At 42.7% G+C, this 18,322-nt stretch overlaps 1 protein-coding gene across 6 annotated transcripts in view; it reads right to left on the bottom strand.

Annotated features, from left to right (window-relative positions):
* myo1b (myosin IB) overlaps positions 1-18,322 on the bottom strand; it is a 272,707-nt gene that overhangs the window by 246,302 nt on the left and 8,083 nt on the right. For all 6 annotated transcript variants that reach the window (XM_033023743.1, XM_033023747.1, XM_033023745.1 and 3 more), the window contains exon 2: positions 10,741-10,882. In XM_033023743.1, coding sequence (XP_032879634.1) covers positions 10,741-10,875 — 135 coding nt within the window. In that variant the 5' untranslated portion in view covers positions 10,876-10,882. The remainder of the gene's footprint in view (positions 1-10,740; positions 10,883-18,322) is intronic.

Genomic DNA, 18,322 nt, shown 5'->3' on the forward strand with positions numbered 1-18,322 from the left:
AGTAATGGCCTCACAGTGATCCCCGGTGAACAACCACTCTACAAAACAGAAAACTATCATTCACAGTGTCTCTTTGCTATTTATCACTGAACCATCTTCATATCAATGTTAACATTGTCCCCTCTATGTCATCTTTGCTGATATGTCTATTATGACACTTTATCAAAAGCCTTCTGGAAATCCATTACATCATTTTGACTAAGCTATAAACGCACACCATATTTCTTTAATGATATGATTCACAGCAATGTAGTTAAGCTTGAGAACATTCCCCTGCTAAATCAAGTCCATATTAGATAAATGAACATTGTTAAGCAATGTATGTTCATGTATGGTTCAGATTAGTAACCTCTTTATATGCATTGATTCCAAATGCTTATTTCACATGGAAAAAATGTCTTAACACAGCAGGTAGTTGGAAGCCGGAATACATTTTAATCCATCCAACATATTATCCCAATTGATTAAAAAAAAAACTTGGATGGACTTTTCAATCTTTTCTTTGAGAATAAAATCAACCTCCTTAATTTTGCTTTCCAACCAATAATTAATCTGTCATTGCATTATTCCTTTCATTTTCACAAATGTTCATTTCGATCAATACCAGGCTGCCAACTTTAAAAATATCTTCAGATTCAACAATAGATTAAACAAAGGCATCCACCTTTCAGTCAACATGTCATTTCCTCATTCCTCGGATATTTAGAAGCTTGCTTAACATGACTAAACTTTGAAAGTTCAGCAAGTCAAGCAACATCGTGGTTGGGAAATGGACAGATTAAACTTCAGGTCTGGCGCCTTCATTAGAATGTGAGCTGGTAAACTGATTTTCTACTTGTGCCTAATCTATTATCAGAATCGAGGACAACATAAATAAATCAATCTTATTGATGTCAATTAGTGCTGCTCTCATCATTTTACTGTAATTTGGAGAAGGGCCAAGGAAACTATGACTTTAAATAACGACCACATACTTGAACATTTAATACTTGTTTTATCTACAAGAAAAATTGGAATGCCAATTCTTATTTCTTTAGAATGTGTTGCCTAATGAGTTAGTGTATTTAAATGTACTATATTTGAACTGTGGGATTTGGATTCACCACTTATTTGGTCTAATCTGATGACAACTATCATTGCTGCTGACTAAAGCAGGCTTGTGCAGTCTCAATACAAAGGTTCCAAACTTCAGCACATATCCAACAACTATTCAGCATTTAGACAAAACATTATGACTGTTGAGCAATTGTCTCTGTTTAAGATATTACTCTTCTCATTTTATATATAAGACACACTGTCGAATATACTAAAGGATGTGATGTATAGGTTTCTCAGAAAAAGAAACTGGAGTAACTCAACGGGTCATGCGACATAGATAGGTGGCATTTTGGATCAGGACCCGTCTTCAGACTGAAGAAATGGCCTGACATGAAAGGTCGCCTATTCACATTGTCCAGAGATGCTGCCTGACCTGCTGGGTTACTCCAGCACATTGTGTTTTTTAATGGTAAACCAACATCTGCAGTTCTTAGTGTCTGGAGTTCTCTCAGCACCAACATCATCGCCTCATTCAGTCCAAATAACCAAGGATAGATAAAAAGAATATAAATATTCTACACATTATAAGCCTTGTTTCACTAATTGTAAAGCTGCAGAGAAACCATTTGGGAATCATTTTCAAATATTACAGCTATGTTTTTTTATTGAGAGTGATTCATTGTTCTCCTGTGTATTTGGAATTCTTATTTGTAGAATGGAACAAAAAATCATGGAGAAGTTTCCTTCATAGCAAAAGGATTTAAGTATAAGAGCAGGGAGGTTCTACTGCAGTTGTATAGGGTCTTGGTGAGACCACACCTGGAGTATTGCGTACAGTTTTGGTCTCCAAATCTGAGGAAGGACATTCTTGCCACAGAGGGAGTACAGAGCAGGTTCACCAGACTGATTCCTGGGACGTCAGGGCTTTCATATGAAGAAAGACTGAATAGACTCGGCTTGTAATTGCTAGAATTTAGAAGATTGAGGGGGGATCTTATAGAAACTTACAAAATTCTTAAGGGGTTGGACAGGCTAGATGCAGGAAGATTGTTCCCGATGTTGGGGAAGTCCAGAACAAGGGGTCACAGTTTAAGGATAAAGGGGAAATCCTTTAGGACTGCGATCAGAAAAACATTTTTTACACAGAGAGTGGTGAATCTCTGGAATTCTCTGCCACAGAAAGTAGTTGAGGCCAGTTCATTGGCTATATTAGATGTGGGAGTTAGATGTGGCCCTTGTGGCTAAAGGGATCAGGGGGTATGGAGAGAAGGCAGGTACAGGATACTGAGTTGGATGATCAGCCATGATCATATTGAATGGCGGTGCAGGCTCGAAGGGCCGAATGACCTACTCCTGCACCTATTTTCTATGTTTCTATGTTTCTATGTGAACATCACAAATATTTATGTAATGTTAATAAGGCAGAGATAGGTAGATCCTTGATTAGTACAGGTGTCAGAGATTATGGGGAGAAGGCAGGAGAATGGGGTTAGGAGGGACAGATAGATCAGCCATGATTGAATGGCGGAGTTGACTTGTTGGGCCGAATTTTACTCCTATTCCTTATGACCTTATTCCTCAGAGCGTTATAAACCCCTTCACTATTAAAGAAGAACGTTCAAAGTTTAGTCATTGTTAACAAGGTCCTAAAAATCAGAGGAATGAGGAAGTGACCTGTTGACTGAAAGGTGAATGCCGGTTTAGTTGTTTGATCACAAGATAGTTTTAAAGTTGGCAGCATTTGTGGAAATAAAAGGAATAATACAACAACAGTTTAATTATTGATTCATGAACAAGGTTAATGAAATTGATTTTATTCTCAATAGAAAACTCCATGCAAGTTTTGTTTTTACAAAAATCAATTTGAATAAAAAGTTGGATAGAGTAAAATGCATTCTGACTTCCAACCACCTGCTATATTAAGAGTTTTTCCATTTGAAATAAGCATTTGGAATAAAAAAAACACAAAGAAGTTGCCAAGATAAACCATATATAAATATATACACAAGGAACTGCAGATGCTGATTTACATAAAAAGACACAAAGTACAGGAGTAACAGTGTTAAACAAGTATATATTCATATTGGGCAGGCAACGTTTCAATCTGAAGAAAGGTCCTTCCCCAAATGTTGCCTATCCAATACATGAATATCCAGTGTCTAACACTGTTCATTAATCTAATGTGGACATGATTTGGCATGGAAATGTTTTCAGCCTAAATTACTGTGGATCGTATAATTGTGGAAATTTGATGCCAGCGCAGTTCTGAATCAATCCAGACAGCCAAGATCACAGATCAAATGAGATAATTCATAGTCTAAAAAAAGTACATCTGTCAGCAACACAACTTGCCACATTATTGAAAAAACATTCAGCTGACATCAGCTTCAGCAAAGCTAAAAACAAGTAGCAACCAGGGAGCATATTTCAATGCGTGAGAGCATTCTGTGTAGGTCTACTGAAATATATCTCATGGTTTAAAAAGAGAACAGCTCAGTAAAAGAACTTGCAAGAAATCCAAAAGTATGCTGAAAAGATGTACTTGTCTGAGCCCGTGTCTTTTTTTTGTAGAACTGCATCTGCAGTTCCTGGTTTCTACAGCTCAGAATCAAATCAGGCAACAGCGCTGACTGATCGAACCAAGAAACTGAATAATATCCCCAACACCAATATGTCAAACATAGACACAAAGTGCTGGAGTAACTCAGCGGGTTCTCGACAGCATCTTGAGAAAAAGGATAGGTGATCTCTGATATAACACCGATGCTTTTTCTCCGGAGATGCTGCCTGGCCTGCTGAGTTATCTTTGGCACAAACCAGCATCTACAGTTATGGAGTCATAGAGTGCTACAGTATGGAAACAGGCCCTTCGCCCCAACTTGCCCACACCGGCCAGCATGTCCCAGCTACACTAGTTCCACCTGCCTGCATTTGGTCCATATCCCTCCAAATTTGTCCTATCCATATAGCTGACTAAGGGCCCCTGTCCCACTTAGGAAACCTGAACGGAAACCTCTGGAGACTTTGCGACCCACCCAAGGTTTCCGTGCGGTTCCCGGAGGTTTTTGTCAGTCTCCCTACCTGCTACCACTACCTGCAACCTCCGGGAACTGCACGGAAACCTTGGGTGGGGCGCAAAGTCTCCAAAGGTTTCCGTTCAGGATTCATAAGTGGGACAGGGGCATAACTGTTTGTTAAACGTTGGTACAGTCCCAGCCTCAAGAACCGCCTCTGGCAGCTTGTTTCATACACCCACCTCCCTTTGTGTGAAAACGCTACCCCTCAGATTCCTATTAAATCTTTTCCCCTTTACCTTGAACCCCTCGATTCCCCTACTCAGGGCAAGAGATTCAGTGCATCTACCCGATTTATTCCTCTCATGATTTTGTACAACTTTATAACAAGTATTTATTTCAACATTATAAGTCACATTGCTCACGCTAAAAACAAATTTTAGACAACTTTATTCTTCCTATTTCTTATTTAAAAAATTAATATTTTAGAATGATTAATTATTTACTTCAATTTTAATAGTCTTTGCTTGACAGTGAATGTGAGACATTTAAAACTACTAATGATCCCCTAGAGTATTTACATTTTGGAAAGCTGTGGTGACACTTTGCTTACTGTCCAGATTTTCCTGGGTGATTTTGGGCTACTCAAGCCTACGGCACCACTAAGACTAATCCACAGACCTTGGGATGTTTATAGCTCAACAAGGTTCGCCCTCTTTGCCCAGATTTCTTCGGTAATGATGTGAGGAGACCATGGGCAGCAATTTGGGGTCCCGACCTGAAACGTCACCCATTTATGTTCTCCAGAGATGCTACTTGACCCATTGAGTTACTCCAGCACATTGTTTCTTTTCATGGGCAGTAAATCTGGACAGGGAATTAGATCAGCAACATCCAGCACATTGTCTCATATAATGCCAGAAGAAATATCACAACGGCAGCTACATTTGTGCCTTTAACTGACACTGCACAGCTATTTTTTAAAGGATGCAGAATAAATTCTCTCCAAAAGAGATATCCTATCTTCAGCACCAAATTATATTCAATGTGATAGCTCCTCTCAAATTTACCTGACAAAAGCAGTCATGCCAAGTTGAATCTTTCTGCCAAAGTTCTGCCATTTTTTTTAAATTACTCTGAATTGTATACAGAATAATAGCAGTAAATTTTGGAGGCAAGTCGGGATATTTTATTTATAAAACTGCTTTAATAGCTTTTCCTGCTTTTATTTACAAAAATGTTAATTATAATAATTTGAGAAATATATCATACAAGTGTTCAGTGTTAGTATTTAAAGCATACAACTTAACCCAAAATATAAAAATTGCCATAAATCTTAAAGACAAGAACATATTCACGGGGAGGGGAAGGACCTTTAGCAAATGTAAAGATTATGTACTGACCTTTCTTTTTTGACTTCTTAATTGCGATGCATCTGAACTGTGTTTATTCCTCAACATAATATAATGCCATTTTGCTTGGAATTGTGGATTAAAGGGTCTGCTTTATCTACTTTGAGATTTTTGCAGGTTACTATGAAAAGCTCTCATGTTGTATTAGTGCATCAATTATACTGATTATTTTTCACCCCACCAGTTCAAAGCCTATTCACCCATTGCTACTGATTCTGTTCATTCCTATTCACCAGCTATTGCTGCCAAATCTGTACTGACCCAGCACTGCACTCCATGATAGCCACAAAGTGCTGGAGTAACTCAGGCAGCATCTCAATCAATCAATCAATCAACCTTTATTGTCATCTTGCAAGCAACAGTTGTACAGTGCAAAATGAAAAGACGTTTCCCAGGGAATAGCGGAGCATCGCACATGAAACTTAAAACATTTCACACATAATACTAAAAACAATCTAGTCCCTGATGGAACAGTATAAATAGTTAAAAGCAGGTAAAACACAACGTTAAAATACAATAAACCAATCATAAAATGTCCGCGGCAGCTGATTTGAGTGACCAGTGCCAGTTATTAAAGTGGCCAGTGCCAGTTATTAAAGTGTCCGTGCCAGCCGCAGAATCAAGCGACTGTGAGTACAGAGTGACTGTTTAGCAGCCTCACAGCCTGTGGTAGGAAGCTGTTTAGCAGACTTGTAGTCCGGGCTTTGATGCTTCGATATCTCTTGCCTGATGGCAGGAGATCCAGGTGTATGTGGAGGGGGTGCAGTTTGTCCATAGCAATTCTCTGAGCTTTTTTCAGACAGCGGCTCTGGAACAGTTCTTGTACCGAGGGTAGGGAGACGCCAATGATCCTCTCTGCTCCCCTCACTACCCTCTGCAGAGCCTTCCTGTCCGAGCAGTTGCAGGTGGAGTACTACGTATTTATGCAGTACGTGAGTACAGACTCCACCTGTAGAAAGTCCTGAGGATGTTGGTGGGGAGTGAGGCCTGTTTTAGTTTCCTCAGGAAGTGCAGTCGCTGATGGGCCCGTTTGACGGTCCCAGTGGTGTTCCTGGACCAGGTGAGGCTGTCTGTAATTTGCACACCAAGGAACTTTATGCTCTCCACTCTCTCCACTGTAGTGCCACTGATGTTGAGGGGTGTACCTGTTCCGCTGAGTTACTCCAACATTTTGTGTCTATCTTTGGTTTAAACCAGCATCTGCACCTGATGGTAGTGAATGTCAAATGCTGTTTAACCACGTTACAATTCTATTTTGCTATTTGCTTGCACCATTGAAATTTCATATTTCCAACTTTGTAACTGCAGTTCACAGTAATCTTAGCTTTGGCTGCTACATACAACTTCTTCTTATCGAGTCCACATCACAAGATTAGAAATTGTTCAGCCAGATTTGAACACACTTCTCAGCATCTGCATACAATGGCGTCTTGCGCTTCTTGTGCGTGGTGCTGGAAAGATTGGTGGAAACAGGGACGTGACGTGAACGCTCCTTCCTTGACCCTACACACAACTATAAAACGCATTTGCATTAAAAAAAAACTGCACATGCCGAAGATCTGAAGTAAAAACTGAAACCACTAGAAACACCCAGCACATCAGCTGACACTTTTAAAGAGAATTGACATTTCATCAAATTCTTTGACTGCATTATTGAGCCCACAATACAGCCTTTATTGAATAGAACATTGATTTTGTGTAGACCTGCCACTGAATGACAACAAAAATACAACTTAGCCTCAACAGAGTGCAAATACAGGCATTGTGGTCTATTTTTAAGTTTTGGTTGCAAATGATGGACATGTAGAATTATTCCAAGCCTTTTGTATAAACATACATATATTTTTTCCCTCAGTACCAGGCTGATTTGTTCATGAGTGGATTTATATCAGGAGACAGCTGTCAAATCTCAATTAGTTGTTCTAAAGTATAGCATATTGATATTCAGGAAGCAAGTTCAAACATTCCTCAAACTGCAGATGGAATTCTTAATTTGTTTTTTCAGAGCATAAGGAGCATATTTATTGGTTTAACTTCAGAAACGAACAATGCTAGTACAAGTATTGCAATAATAATCATTGTTAACCAGTGAAAAGATAATTACTAACATTCAAGACCAGCCAGAGAATGTTTAGGCTTTGGACATTCAAAGGCAAAAGGACCCATTAAAACATAAAGGTATAATAAAATGCATGATCAAATATAGCCTCAAAACATTTATGCACTGCATCAATAGCACAGTGAGGAGGTGTTGCAGACTCACTGTTATGGATGTTTATGTAAACTGTGTTAAGCGTGGTCTTGGGTTTTTTTGTAATGTAAAAAACTGTAGTAAATGTAATTTCGTTCAAACCTAGGTTTGAATGACAATAAATAGCATTCCATTCCATTCCAAAGCAATTTATATCACTATATATTACACATAAATTGTACATAGTTGCGAAGGGGCTCCAGGCGATATTGCAATATTTGTATTAGACCCTAAATCACAGACTCCCAGTTGGCCAGGCCTTAATCTGCCCGCATTATTGGTGGCTCATTTAAAATTCTTACTTACTGAGTAATATAGTCGGAATCATCCAAAAAAAAGAGGCCAAAACTAAATGGACATATTGCATTAAACAATCATTATTTTCTGAATGACTCATATTGATGATAATCCTAACAATAATCTCAATGTTATTAAAATAATACCACATAAAAACCCAAAGATTTCAGCTTGCTTTTGAAACATATTCTGAGCGTGTATGGGATGGAACTAGGATAGGGGAAGAAGTCAGCTTACTCAATCCCATCGTCACGCCAGCAGAGGAGATACAAAGTACTTTTAATGGTTTAAAATTCCCTCACTACTTCCTCTTCCCAAAACCCGCATGGACAATAGGAATAGGTAATTATAGCTTTTCTGTCACTACCAATGTTATTTACTCTTTCAATCTTCTGAACTTGCTTTATGAAGTGTATTGGTTTCACTACGACCAGATCCTGTAAATATGCATAAGCTAATTCTCATCCATCACTCAATATTACACAGTAAGTCAATTGAATATTCCCAATGTACCCAAAACAATTGGTAGATGCAAGGAACTGCAGATGCTCATAAGTTCATAAGTGATAGGAGCAGAACTAGGCCATTCAGCCCATCAAGTAATTCAGTCATGGCTGATGTATCTCTCCCTCTCAACTCCATTCTCCCGCCTTCTCCCCATAACCCCTGACACCTGTACTAATCAAGAATCTATCTATCTCTGCCTTAAAATATCCATTGTCTTGGCCTCTACAGCCTTCTGTGGCCATGAATACCACAGGTGCACAACCCTCTGATTAAACAAATTCCTCTTCATCTCCTTCCTAAAGGACCATCCTTGTATTCTGAGGCTATGACCTCTGGTCCCAGACTCTCCCACTGGTGGAAACATCCTGTCCACATCCACTGTCCCCAAGCCCTGGAGTGCTGGAGTGGTATCAAATTGCTGGAGTAACTCAGGATGTCAGGCATCGTCTCTGGAAAATATGGAGGGACCAAGTTTCGGGGCGGGACCATTCCGAATCCGAAACGTCACCATGTCCTCTGGAGATGCTGCCTGAGCTCCAGCACTTTGTGTCTATTTTTATTCCCAAAATAACAACATAAACCTGATCCAAGTGTTATTATAGTGTGGTATTAAATAATCCCTGCATTGTGGGAAAGCTGCTTCATGGGAAAGACATTAAACTGAAGACACGACCACTGGAGGAGACAGCTGGCACACCATCATGCAGCTGTACAAACCATTAGTGAGACCACACGTGGAGTACTCTGTGCAGTTCTGGTCACCCAGCTATAGGAAAGATATCACTAATACAGAAGAGATTCACCAGGATGTTGGTTAGCTGGCATTGTGGGCTTGAACAATTGGGAGAGGTTGGACAGGCTGTGATTTTTTTCTCTTTGGGGCATTGGAAGGTGAGGGGTATGAGGGCCATGTAGAAAGTGAATACTCATAGTCTTTTTCCCAGGGTAGATGATTATACAACTTGAAGCACAGGCTTAAGGTGAGAGGGGATAGAATATAGAGGGACGTCAGAGGCAATATTTTTTACTCTAAGGGCAGTCCGTATCTGAAATGAGTTGCCAGAGAAAGCTATAGAAGTGGATATAATTATTCTGTGACTTTATGTAAAATAAACACAATGAATTCACAGTAAAGGAACAAGAGGTTGTCAGATGGCCTGGACTGTATTAACCCCACCAAATTCATGAGCTGGTCATTCACTTCAATAGCCTTTGTAAGTTCTATGTGCAAAATTATTTATTGCATAGACACAAAATAATCTTTATATTTCATGAAAAATTCACGAAGTTACAATCACTGCCACCTTAGGGATAATCAGAAGATGGAAGATGTTGATCCAATGGCATTCTTTTCTACCATCTGTCTGTTCGGGAATCTGTTACCCAAACCATCTGCCAAAGCAGACCCTCTGTTCTGAGCTCTGTCATGGGAAGGATGATTCAAGGATGTCAGACTCCTTGGAAGAATACACCATCCTCGCTGATCCCTGCAAATCTTTAGCCCACACCACTCAAAGTGGAGGAAGAACATTTGGGATTGCATTGAGAATTTGGGATTGCATCGTCCATGCATCGGGAGAACACAGATTCCTTCCATTATTAAACCTAGCATAAATGATGGAAGGAATGTTCCCCTCAAATCTACCCACCAATGTACCCCAAGTTTCCATTATATCTCTCGTGGAGCATCCCCAGTGTCATTCAGAGAATAAGAGAATAATAGGTTTGTCGTCTACTAACTACACATGTGAGGATCTTGCGCTTACATGTTTAGTGATGGACTGATTGATGTAATTCTCCACTTTGTTGGAAAGTTCAAGGCATGAGATTGCTGCTCAGGTCAAAAAAAGCTAATAAACCATTAAGTATTACCAAGAAAGAGAAAAGTGCTGGGGTAACTCAGCATGTCAGGCAGCTTCTCTGGAGAGCATGGATAGGTGACATTTTGGGTCGGGACTATTCCTTGTTCTGCGATCCTTGTTTCTACAACAATTACAAAGGTTTAGTTGCTTGCTGTCAGTTAAGTTTTAGTTAATGACAGGTTTAGACTCCTTAACATTTCTAATGCTGGGCAAGCATGTATTGGGGTGAAAGCAAATAAGAAATAGATAAGAAACAAGTTTGGCAATGCAGCCCAAGAATGCTTCTTTCATTGGGTATGCAGGGCAAGTAAATATGCAAGAAATAACATTGATGCTAATTGCATTTCAATAGCACTTACGTATATTTCACAGTGATCAAAGCGTTTCTTGAGATTTTCTAAGAATGTGTCTTCAGTGAGAGGTTCCAAAAGCACACTGTCTCCCACCCCAATCATGTTGTCCAGCAGAGATGTTTTTACTTCTGACTTTGCCATTTTCCCTCTGGAATAAAACAGAAAAAGTGTGTTAAAGCACGGCAGTTTCTTTTACATTCGGCTACAAAACAGCTACTGGTTAGCAACCTGCTTGCCTGACATCAGGGTATGCAAGACAAGCGCTGAGGGAGTGTGGCTTCAGACGGAACATCAGCTGCAACTATTGCTGAAAGTGGCTGCAGGTGTCATGTATGACACTACATCTTGGATCTCCTTTGGCCACAACTTTACAACATATGGACATTTCGCCAACAGTATCTGTACAACCGGATTCCACCTTCATGCACTTGATCTGTAGTGCAGCAGGATTATAGCTCTTCAAGACGACAATGGTATACATCCACCTTAAATTGGTGACAACATGTACCTCCACTTTCAACTGTGAGTTCCAGCAGAGGCGGAAATCCTGGGGGGTACAGGAGGGACACGCCCCCCCCCCCTGCTTTCAGAGGTGGGGGACGATTCCCCCCCCCCCCCCCATGTTTTATCATCCGGACTTTATCAGCCGCTTTCAGCGCCCATCGCAGCTTAAAATAAAACTGCTGCATCCAGGCGATTAAGGCTCCCGATGTTGAAACCCCCGCCGGCCAATGAAAGACCCCGTGAACGGGCCGATTCAAGCCGATGGCCAAAGCCTCGCATGCATCTTGCTCTCTCCTCCAGCCTAGCATGCCGCTTGACTCGGGGGTGATTCGGTACAGCGTGGAGTCCACAGGGCCCACAGCTGAAGCCTCGCGGGTGTGTGTGAGTGAGTGTGTGCATGCGCGCGCAGCCGCCAAGAAATTGTGTCCCCCGGTCCCCCCCCATGTTTTGATAGCGATTTCCGTGCCTGAGTTCCAGATCCCCTTTATGGGTTGCTTCTCCAATTATTAAACAAATCTATTTCCCCTGTTTGTTTTTATTCCTCAGCTAAGGGAAATAGATGCTTCCTATTTCCTCCATCTTCGTACTTTATTCACTTTCATGTGCTTCGGCTAAATCTCCTCTCAGCTTCCTATGTTTACAAGAAAACAAATCCAATCTATCCTTACTTTCCAGACCTGCCAAGATCCTCCCAGACTGCAGCTTTTCCCATGCAGTCCATATCTTCATCAACGTGTTATGTTTGGGAGAGGATATGGATCACAGTATTTTTGCTGAAAGCTATTGAATACAATTCCAGAGTAACCTCCCTGCTCATACATATCTTGGAGGGCATTTGATTTGCCTCTTTAAAACCATTTTATCTACCTGTCCTGTTTAAGAAGGAACTGCAGATGCTGGAAAATCGAAGGTAGACAAAAATGCTGGAGAAACTCAGCGGGTGAGGCAGCATCTATGGAGCGAAGGAAATAGGGGCCGAAACCCTTCTTCAGATTGATGAGGGGGTGGGGGGGAAGAAGAAAGGAAGAGGCGGAGACAGTGGGCTGTGGGAGAGCTGGGAAGGCGAGGGGAAAGAAGGAGAAAGCAAGGACTACGTGAAATTGGAGAAGTCAATGTTCATACCGCTGGGGTGTAAACTACCCAAGCGAAATATGAGGTGCTGCTCCGCAAATTTACGGTGGGACTCACTCTGGCCATGGAAGAGGCTGAGGACAGAAAGGTCGGATTCGGAATGGGAGGGGCTGAGCCACTGGGAGATCAGGTTGGTTAGTGCGAACCAAGTGGAGGTGTAGGACGAAGCGATCTACCTGTCCTACTCCCTTTAAAAATATGTCAAAATGCAATCCCTCTGTTCCTGTGCATTTCACACACAATGGTCCACTAATGGAGATGTTGCTTAACAATGTTATTTTTATTGTAAGCCAGAAAATCAAAACTAATTTTCTGTACATGAATCATGCTTCCGTGCTTATTATATAGCTGAATGGGATTTTAAATCACAATTTTAAAGTTCAGTTTCAGCGGAAATAATTAAAAACAGCTTATCGTCGAATAACTCTAAAAAATTTTACAATCTCCATAAATGTGGGTTGAATGAAATTGTACTCTATCAATAGGTATGGATGATGATACTCAATATCCATAATTAATGCAATGATCAGATTAAGATTTATATCTAAATTAGATTTTACATTGATTGTAATTAATAACCTACTTGGGTTCTTAACATATGCCTAAACCACTTTGAACCATCACTTGCACAAGTTTTTAATGACAGTTTGACCTTAGCCAAGTTATGATCATTTTGATAATTAAAAGAAACATAGGTGATTATGGTTGGACATCCGTTAATTATGAAGCTTGCATCATTGGATATTCGTTAATTATGAAGCTTGCATCATTGGATATTCGTTAATTATGAAGCTTGCACCATTGGATATTCGTTAATTATGAAGCTTGCATCATTGGATATTCGTTAATTATGAAGCTTGCACCATTGGATATTCATTAATTATGAAGCTTGCAACATTGCAACTCCACAGAGAACTATCAGAAGTGGCAATGATTGCTAAAATAATTTGCTTTCTTGATAAGCACATCATCTCATATCTGCTTCCAACAATAAAATCAGCTTTTATATGTTATACTGATAATTACTTCCAATTCATACAAATAGATGATAAATAGAACAGCCATTTCCGACCTGAATTAACAGCGACAGCAAATGAAATCCTTTGCAACTCCAAAATATTTTATTACCATCTTCAGCAACATTTTTTTCTCTTTATGCAATTTCCTAAAAACTATTTAAATTAAATCATTTTAATATTTTAGGATCACTGAAAAAACATTCTAAATCCAAACCAGGGATAATATTTTGAGTTCTGAATTCATATGTAAAATTCCCTACATTCCATGGCCATGATGCATAATTCAAGATGAAAATACCAAGGCAGACATGAGCGGATCACCAATTAATCAATAACCTGTAGGTTCTACTGCATGTTCAGCTAAAATACAGCGCTGGATAGGACAAAGCACAGCAAGTGATGGATGGATACAAGTGAAGGAGGGAGGGAGGTGATTGGGAGATGGGTGGAGAAAGTGACAAAAGCTGGATGTGAAAAGGAGACAAAACTTTAGTTTAGTTTAGAGATACAGCAGGGACACAGGCCCTTCGGCCCACCGAGTCCGTCCCAACCAGCGATCCCCACACATTAATACTATCCTACACACACTAGGGACAATATACAATTACACCAATCCAATTAACCTACATACCCGTACGTCTTTGGAGTATGGGAGGAAACCGAAGATCTTGGAGAAAACCCACGCGGTCACGGGGAGAATGTACAAACTCCATACAGATAGCACACGTAGTCGGGATCGAACTCAAGGCTCCGGCGCTGTAAGCAATGTAAGGCAGCAACTCTACCGCTGCGCCACCATATCAGAAAAGATGAGGAGTGAAAATAAAGCTGGAGGGAGGGATATAGGTGAAAGGGAACAGAGAGAAGGGAAAGGGTGATTAAATGGACATGTGCGATTCGGGGATGGGAGCTACACATATAATGGAGGCAGAAAGACCAGGTTGACTGGGATGGTGGGAGATAGTTCAAGAAATGTAAATGTACTGGAGTTGAGGGATGGAGAGGGTGAGAGGGGGGTCGGAGGGGAAGGAGAGGGCGAGTGGTGGGGGGATTACTTAAAATTGGAGAATTCAATGCTCATCCCATTGGGTTGTAAGCGATCCAAACGGAATGTGAGGTGCTGTTCTTCCGGTTTGCATGTGGTTTCACTCTAGCAGTGGAGAAGCCCAAGGATAGAAAGGTTGATATTAGAATGGGAAAGGAGTTAAAATGGTTTGCAACCTGGCCTGCCAGCAGGTGGACAGAGCACAAGTCTCATGTCTCCGTTCTACTCCATATTGATGGTGATATACAAAAGGAAGCAATCTCAACCTATTTTCTGAATACCTCCATTCTGGCCTTGTACATGATCTTCCATTTCCTCTGCTTGATCAATCCTCCTTGGATTCCTATTTGTTTTACCTCTTCATTTTGAGCAGGCTCACACCATTTTAGGAAGCAAGTAAAAACAGAAAATGCTGCAGACCCTCAACAGAACCCATTCTGAAACATTTCCTAATCCAGATGCTGTTTGACATAGAACATAGAAAAGTGCAGCACAAGAATAGGCCCACAATGTCTGTGCTGAACAAGGTGCCAAGTTAAATTAACCTCCACTGCCTGCAGGTGATTCATATCACTCCATTCCCTGCATATTGGCTGCCTCTAGCACTTGTTTTTTTTGATAAACCGGCATCTGCAGTTCCCTGTGTCTCTCTCTTGATAATTAATACCTTCTAATCCAGGCAGCATTCCAGTAAACCTCTTCCGCACCTCCATATCTTCCCAGTAATGCGGTGACGAGAAAGGCACACAAGACTCCATTATGCAGCCTAACCAAACTTTTATAAAGCTGCAACATGATGTCCTGACTCTTATACTCTATGGCCCAACCATTAAAGGTAAGCAAACCATGCATCTTTTCTATCACCCTATCTTCGTGTGATAGAAAGGAAGCAGCAGAAGTTAAGTAGAATTTCCCACCAAACTCCATAAAGTGCCTAAGCACGTAAAGCAGCAAATTTCCCCAGTACCTCAATATCTTCCTGTACATGCTGTAATCACCTCAACTACACATAATAATAATAATAATAATAATAATAATAATAATAATAATAATAATAATAATAATAATATATTTTATTGTCATTGCACATAAGTGCAACGAGATTTGGTATGCAGCTTCCATCTGATGTCATAACTTAAAGCATCAAGAAGGCCAAGCACTGCCATAAGCTCAGGATTGAGGAGCACTTCAACAACAACTCCGACCCCCGACGCATGTGGCAAGGCATCCAGGCCATCACGGACTACAGACACTCCAACACCACCCCCACATCCAGCGACGCCTCCTTCCTTGAGGAGCTTAACCACTTCTATGGCCGCTTCGACAGGGACAATCTAGAGACAGCCATCAAGGCTGTGCTACCTGCCGATCACCAACCCCTCACACCCACCCCCTACGACGTATTCGTGGCACTGAGTAGGACTAATGCACGTAAAGCTGCTGGCCCTGACGGCATCCCCGGGCGCGTGCTCAGGGCCTGTGCTGCGCAGCTGACAGACATCTGGACTGACATCTTCAACCTGTCACTTGCCCAAGCAGTTGTCCCCACGTGCCTTAAAACCACCTCCATTGTGCCAGTGCCAAAACACTCCACTGCGGCAAGCCTCAACGACTTCCGCCCAGTTGCACTTACCCCCATCACCACCAAGTGCTTCGAGAGGCTGGTCCTGGCACACCTCAAAAGCTGCCTACCCCCCACACTGGATCCCTATCAGTTTGCCTACCGCAAGAACAGGAGTACGGAGGATGCCATCTCAACGGCACTTCACTCCGCCCTCTCCCACCTCGACAACAGAGACACTTACGTAAGAATGCTGTTCATCGATTACAGCTCAGCATTCAACACCATTATACCATCAAAACTGATCACCAAACTCGGTAACCTGGGCATCAACCCCTCCCTCTGCAACTGGATACTGGACTTTCTAACCAACAGACCCCAGTCTGTTAGGTTAGACAAGCACACCTCTTCAACCCTCACCCTGAACACCGGCGTTCCACAGGGCTGTGTGCTGAGCCCCCTCCTCTACTCCCTCTTCACCTATGACTGCACACCTGTACATGGTACTAACACCATCATCAAGTATGCAGATGATACAACGGTGATTGGCCTCATCAGCAACAATGATGAGTCGGCCTACAGGGAGGAGGTCCAGCACTTAGCAGCATGGTGCGCTGACAACAACCTGGCCCTTAACTCCAAGAAGACCAAGGAGCTCATTGTAGACTTCAGGAAGTCCAGGGGCGGCACGCACACCCCCATCCACATTAACGGGACGGAGGTGGAACGTGTTTCTAGCTTCAGGTTCCTGGGAGTCAACATCTCCGATGACCTCTCTTGGACCCACAATACCTCAACTCTGATCAAGAAGGCTCACCAGCGTCTCTTCTTCCTGAGGAGACTGAAGAAGGTCCATCTGTCTCCTCAGATCCTGGTGAACTTCTACCGCTGCACCATCGAGAGCATCCTTACCAACTGCATCACAGTATGGTATGGCAACTGCTCTGTCTCCGACCGGAAGGCATTGCAGAGGGTGGTGAAAATTGCCCAACGCATCACCGGTTCCTCGCTCCCCTCCATTGAGTCTGTCCAAAGCAAGCGTTGTCTGCGGAGGGCGCTCAGCATCGCCAAGGACTGCTCTCACCCCAACCATGGACTGTTTACCCTCCTACCATCCGGGAGGCGCTACAGGTCTCTCCGTTGCCGAACCAGCAGGTCCAGGAACAGCTTCTTCCTGGCGGCTGTCACTCTACTCAACAACGTACCTCGGTGACTGCCAATCACCCCCCCACCCCCCGGACACTTATTATCACTTATTATTATTTATTCAAATACATTTGCTATGTCGCTCTTCCAGGGAGATGCTAAATGCATTTCGTTGTCTCTGTACTGTACACTGACAATGACAATTAAAATTGAATCTGAATCTGAATCTGAAATCTATATTACTAAAAGTCTGTTCTTGACCGGTTTTGGCGATCTGTGCTGCGATTTCCGAGAGAACGCCGCCACCTACGGCCGTCATTTTTGGACACCTCGCTCAGAGCCCCCCTCCGCTGCATGTGTGCCGAGGATTTTTCCAGTCGATGAAAAATGATAGAGATATTAATGATTTTACAAAATTCCCCATTCTCTCTGCTGCCCCCGATGGCGGCAGGGGGGGATGGACTATAAAACCAGGAAGTGGTGTGCCTCAATTAGTCTGCAAGCTGGAGGAAGGCAGAGGGTTACGTTTCTCTGAGCTGTGAATAACACTGAACACATGTCCACACAACTGTGAGTAAGTACCCTTAATGTGGTTTGAAAATGAAAATATGGTTAAAGTAAAAAAGCACTGCCTGCAAATGGTTGTTTGGGGGGTTTGGGTTGAAATAAAAAGGCACTCTCTCTCTCCCCCCCCTCTCCTCTCCCCCCCTCTCCTCTCCACTCCCCTCCTCTCCTCTCCACTCCCCCTCCTCCCCTCCCCCACCGTCCCTCCCCTAAACCCCCCCTCCCCCTCCCTGCTCCCCACCTCTCACCTCACCCCCCTCTCAGCACCCCCTCACTCCCCCCTCCCTCTCTCCCCCCCTCTCCTCTCCCCCCCCCTCTCCCCCCTCTCCTCTCCCCCCTCTCCTCTCCCCCCCTCTCCTCTCCCCCCCCCTCTCTCTTTCTCCCCTCTTTTTCTCCCACTCCTCCCCTCCCCCACCGTCCCTCCCCTAAACCCCCCTCCCCTCCACACACCCCTACCCCCTTCCCCCCACCTCTCCCTGCTCCCCACCTCTCCCCCTCCCCTCACCTCTCCCCCTCACCTCTCCCCCTCCCCTCACCTCTTCCCCCCTCTCTTCCCCCCCTCTCTCTCTCCTCCCCTCCACCCCCACCTTTCCCCTCTCCCCCACCCTCCCCCTCCTC

This window comes from Amblyraja radiata, chromosome 7, assembly GCF_010909765.2.
Source record: "Amblyraja radiata isolate CabotCenter1 chromosome 7, sAmbRad1.1.pri, whole genome shotgun sequence".
Taxonomy (NCBI): Eukaryota; Metazoa; Chordata; class Chondrichthyes; order Rajiformes; family Rajidae; genus Amblyraja; species Amblyraja radiata.